This window comes from Gavialis gangeticus, unplaced genomic scaffold, assembly GCF_001723915.1.
Source record: "Gavialis gangeticus isolate Ggan-Ray unplaced genomic scaffold, GavGan_comp1, whole genome shotgun sequence".
In the NCBI taxonomy this organism is placed as follows: Eukaryota; Metazoa; Chordata; order Crocodylia; family Gavialidae; genus Gavialis; species Gavialis gangeticus.
The window spans coordinates 107,361,069-107,366,386 of record NW_017729031.1 but is presented as its reverse complement, the minus strand read 5'-3'; the positions used below and the strand labels follow the sequence as shown (position 1 = coordinate 107,366,386).

The 5,318-nt window shown below is 46.7% G+C and overlaps 1 protein-coding gene across 1 annotated transcript; it reads right to left on the bottom strand.

The window, feature by feature from the left end:
• Positions 1-2,129: 2,129 nt before the first annotated feature.
• On the bottom strand, positions 2,130-3,465 carry FAM187B (family with sequence similarity 187 member B). The gene has a single exon (XM_019523012.1). The coding sequence runs from the start codon at positions 3,379-3,381 to the stop codon at positions 2,143-2,145; it is 1,239 nt and encodes a 412-aa protein (XP_019378557.1). The 5' UTR covers positions 3,382-3,465; the 3' UTR covers positions 2,130-2,142.
• Positions 3,466-5,318: the final 1,853 nt, after the last annotated feature.

Here is a 5,318-nt window from a genome sequence, read left to right as displayed (position 1 = left end):
GTCACAAGCTGGCGGAGGGAAGGTTTAAGTTGGACATCAGGAGGCGCTACTTCACGGTCAGGGCAGCTAGGGTCTGGAACCAGCTTCCAAGTGAGGTGGTGCAGGCTCCCACCCTGGGGGTTTTTAAGAGGAGGTTGGATGACCACCTTACTGGGGTCGTTTGACCCCAGTACTCTTTCCTGCCATGGCAGGGGGTTGGACTAGATGATCTGCTCAGGTCCCTTCCGACCCTAGAAACTATGAAACTAACTATGAAACTTCTTTTCCGTGAAGCTTCAGTGCTGGGGTACCAGGTCCTTCTGCACAAAGATGTAACGTCATGTGTCAGGCAGAACCCCTCTGCACCTGGTCCCTAGAGGCTATGAGGCTTGCACAGCCCCAAGGTGGCAGCCTCAGCTTCTTAGCTCATGTTTTTAGCTCTGGGAGGGTTGCAGGTCCTCTGCAATAGTAGCTGTCAATGCTCTCTGCCTCAGCCCTTACAGAGGAAGGAGGGACGGGACTGTTCTCTGGGGCAGGTTTTAAAGGGGATGGGGAAGGTGCCAGTGGACACAAGTATAGACAAGGCCACTTGCCATTGCCTCAGCTCCCCTGGGCTATACCTGTGTGCTAAAGCCGGTGAAAGTTGCACTGCTCTGCCTCTGCCAGATGATATTAGGCAGTGTGCTAACCACAGTCCTTTAAACCTCATGAAGGTGCCACCCAAAAGGCTGACACAGAGCCTCCTCCTCACATGAGCCACCAGAAAATCTCCTGGGAGGCCCCTGGACTGCTACACAGACACCCACTGGTGGTTTAAAAAAAAAGGTTCAACGGAAGTCTATGATAGAGGATGTGTTTAACAAAATATATAGAGATATAAATATATTTTAATTAAAAAAAAAAGTTCCTTGGATAGGGTGACCCAGAATGCACTGCACACTCCAAAAAAAGAAGGAAGCGGCCTGGGGCTCTAGGCAGAGTGGGTTTTCTCAGCACCCAGCCCATAGGAGCTGGGAGAGGGCAAGGCACTTCAACTTGTTTCATTCCACTCCTGGGAGAGGTCTGAGTTAAAAATTGTCCCTATAATGTACCTAGGAGCGTGGGGGATGAATGGGGGGGTGGGGGGAACCAGCCAATGGTAGCATCTTATGAACAGAGGTAACTGAATAGCAGTGAGCTCCACCCCATAGCATGGAAAAGGAGCTTGCAAGCAGGTGTTCTAAAGAAAGGCTGAATTGATCGGCTGCTGGATAAGGCCAGACTTTCCAAGGGCCCAGTGTCTTTCCTCCTTTTTCTGTGGAGCTGCCAAACTCAGCCCTACTGCATGCACCAAGGTAAGTGCATGGCCTTTCAGAACAGCCAGTTGGCACTTTCACTCCTAAGCCTGCCCCTATGTGCCTCAGCGTCCAAACCTTGTAAACAGAGATGTGAATCAGTGCTGGGTTAGGATTTTCAGGTGAAACCTCCCCCTCCCCATGCCACCCCACCCCAAAAAGAAGATTCACTGCAAACCTGTGCTGATATTGGAGAAACCTGTCCTAATATCAGTGACTTGTTTTAGCTGCAAAAACACCTCAATAAAAACAAAACAGGTTTTGTTTTGAAATATGTTTCTTATTTTTTTAATAAAAAAAACTTAAAAGGGAAAAAATAAAGTTTAATTTCAAGTTGATCCCAAACTGATATTTCTCAGTTTTTTCAATAAAGCAGACTGGGGGGGTTGGAGGGGGAACTGATTATTTGTTCAGCTGTAAGAAACCTACTAATATGATATTTATCTATTCTGGAAAAGTACTTTAAGACCCCTGACCAGAACACACAATGTAAAGTATTGTTTGAGAAATGAATAAGCAGCAAGGCTTGCCCAAAGTCAGGGGATAAGCAGGGCCTAGACCAGGACTCCTTATTCACAGACTCTGTCCCCAACAAGCTATGGCAGTAATATTCTGAATGCAATTATCTTTCCAGTTCAGCTCCCTCTTTTTCATGCTCCACAATGAAAGGAAACAAGCAAGCATGTACTGGTAGCTTTTTGCTTGTCATTATTTCTAACAGGCATTAGGAAAATTCTCAACAGCCCAAGGGAAAAGGTTCCAAATGAGCATAACAAGTGGATGAGATAAATAATTCCCTTGGCCTGTGGCCAAGCACTTATTGAAAAGGCTACCCCACAAAAGTGCCTCTGAACACATAAAAGCAGCAGCGGCCGAGATGGATGCCAATGAAAACTACGGTGATAAAGACATAACTTGTGAGGATGGCTTTGATGGCATATCTTGTCTCAGGATCGTTAAGCGTCCGCTTGCGCTGACTTTGAAACCCCACAGAGAGCCGGAAACCAGCAATCATTTGACTCTCTCGCCAGCAGTAATAAGTGCCCCTGTCATTCAGCTGGGCAAATCGAATGTGCAGGTGATTGCCATGGTCAATGAAGATCCGCATGCTCTTGTTGACTCCCTTGAGGAAGTGGGTACGGTATAGTGGAGCTAAGTCTTTGTCCCAAGCCACTGCATGCTCTGGCCTGGCTTCAGGGCAAGAGATAATCAGACTGCTTCCTATCTGCTGCTTGTGGAACTGAATGGGAACTTTGGGCACCCAGGGTTTTTCACCCAGTTTTGCAATAAGGTTGGCAATGGCAAGCACTCCTTCCTTGGGGGCTTTTTTCTTTGGACAAGGTGTCATGCAGCTTCGGATGACAACCTCCGGCTTCCTGAGCTGAATGGTGCTGTGGAAGCGCATGGGGACAGATCTTGAACCACAGGACACCACATCTGCCAAGGTGGTGCGGTACCTGGGGTTGAGGTAGGTGCTGTTCATGTAGCAGAGACCAATTCTCCGTTGCTCACCTCGTACCCCGCAGCGGTCACATTTGGTCCAGTCCCAAAAGGTGGTGAACAGACTGAACAGCTTTTCAATGTGATCCTTTTGTGGGTGCTGACCTATGTCTTTGAAGGCCACAGTGATGTACTTGGATGGCTGCACATCCACGTCATAGCCGTAGAAAAAGTCCCCTTGCTTTGTGCCACAAAGATAGTGGCCTGAATCCTCCACTTGGGCCCGAAAGACAATGAGACTAAACATCCTAATGCTGAAACGCTTCAGCATGTCACTGCCTACCCGGATGTGGCCTGAGTCCACAACCATAGTGCCATCAAAGTCTGTTAAAACCTTGGTCTCCCGGCTGCCTGGGCTGTTCTGGAAGTACCACACAACTGAGGTGATCTCTTCTGGCTTGCAGTTGCAAGGGAGCTCAAAACTCATATCGGCCAAATAGGCAGCATTGTCAAACATCAGGAAGGCTGGACAGGGTGTTTTCTTGAATATGTCTTCCTTCTCCATAATTGCAAAAGCATGGAGAAGGTCTATCATCCAAAGAAGAAAGGTCATTCCAACCAGCCTCATGGTCACCAGTCAGACTAGACTGTCTCCAAGGAGTATGCGTCAAACTGGCATCCACATCCAATAGTAAGTGTTGTGAGATCCTTATTGATCTCCTAGTCACCAAGGTTAACAGTAGGATGTCGGTGGTGGGGTAGGGAGTGCTTTAAGAAGATAGGGTTTGTAGGTAAGTTTTTAACAATAAAATCTCCCCTCTGCACTAGTTGGTAGATGGGAGAGGTTGAACAGGAGTCATCAGAAATATGTCAGCTCAGCCTGATAATCGCTGGGGAGGCTACTGTAAGAAATCAGTCTATTGTGTCAAAGACCGCACTGAAAGGTCAAGGCTTTCCATTGGGGCCTCAGAGACATTCATTCTAGAACCTTTCCCTTTCTTCCTCACGTCTGTTCTAGAACACGAGCGCGGCGCTGAGACAGTCAGATTCAGAATATGCACAGCCCTATTCAGCTCTGAACATGCTGCAGACAATATCCACATAGCTTCACTGAAACACAGCTGCCCCTGGGGCTGAAGGCCATGACCAGGTAAATTTATGCATATGTAGCACAACAGTGAGAAGAAGGAAATTCTGACCCAAATGCAGATGGGAACAACAGTGCAGTGCATGGTGCAGAGGCCTCCACTGTTTAAGGTTTGCCTGAAGGACTTGAGAAGTAGCTGCAGAGAATTGCTCTTGGAGAGACAAACAGGGAGAGGGATCTACACTCTCTGCATCTCACCCTGTGGGTCTAGGGACTTTAAACCTAATATTTAGGCCATGTCAGCTTCCCAAATGGTTGGTCTAGGGTGCTGGATTCCATTGATATAAGGAAGTCTTGAGATGCCTCCAGCTATTCAAATAACATAGTAGATCTTTTTGGCCACATCACCTTCTCCTTAAGAGTTCTCAGCTTAGTGGTAGGATTATGAGTGCATAAGGCTGGCACGGGAGATCTTGGTTCTATTCCCTGCTCTGACACTGACCCACTGCATAACTTTGGGCAAGTCACTGCCCCCTCTGGCCCTGATTCCCTTCTTTTCCTATTGTTGAGAATATTATCAAAAATGAATTTTAGATGAATGCATGAGTGAGTGAATGAATATGGTTTCAAGCATACCCAGTCTACTGAGAAAGCAGCCTTGAGAACAGGAAGATAAGAAGACTTAAATAAACCATCTACAAGAAGATAAGAACAAGAGCAGACTCCCTGTCTCAGGAGGTTATAAAACAAGCGATTCCTTACCATCCATCCATCTGCATACCTAAGCCATGACATATGTAACCAAAAGACTGAGTTTGGTGAAGTCAACTCAGCAACTCAACTCAACAGCAACAACGTGATTGGCTTAGTAGGTTGTCAGAGGCACCATAGCAGTGTATCTGGATAAAAAGGCAGTGAAGACCAGGCCCCAACCACGTTGTATCCCATCCACATCAACGTGGGAGAAAACTACTGGTGTCCCTCCCATAAAATCATTGTGTTTAGAGGCACTGCGATTGTCCATCGTGACTGAACCTGAGCACCAGTGGATTGGCCTGTGCGTGTAAGTATGAATGGTTTTAGATAAAGCATTGCTTTTCCCCATTGGTTTTTCATCCAACACTATCTAGCTTGTAAGTTCTTTGGGGCAGAGCCTGTTTCTCAGTACAGTGATTAATACAGTGGATCCTGCTTTTGGTTGTATTCAAGTAATACCTTACATGTGATTGTAACAGAATGTAGGAATGCTATCTAGACATCTAAACATGGGGTTATCTCCATCTTATCTGTTGCCCCTTGAGTAGATGTTCAGGGACAGAACTAAACTGGTTGCCTCTGTCCCATTCCTGTCAGTGCAGGACTGGATTGAATCCTGGGCTGCTCCTATCCTCTCCCTATGTGAATATGCTCTGATCTTTCTCAGAGGAAGACTACATCTGACTTCTGCTGAGTCATTCTATCTGCTTTTAATGTCAGAT

What these genes read in the sequence shown, in the direction of transcription:
- FAM187B (XM_019523012.1), bottom strand. Translation starts at nt 3,381, where the DNA reads ATGAGGCTGGTTGGAATGACCTTTCTTCTTTGGATGATAGACCTTCTC.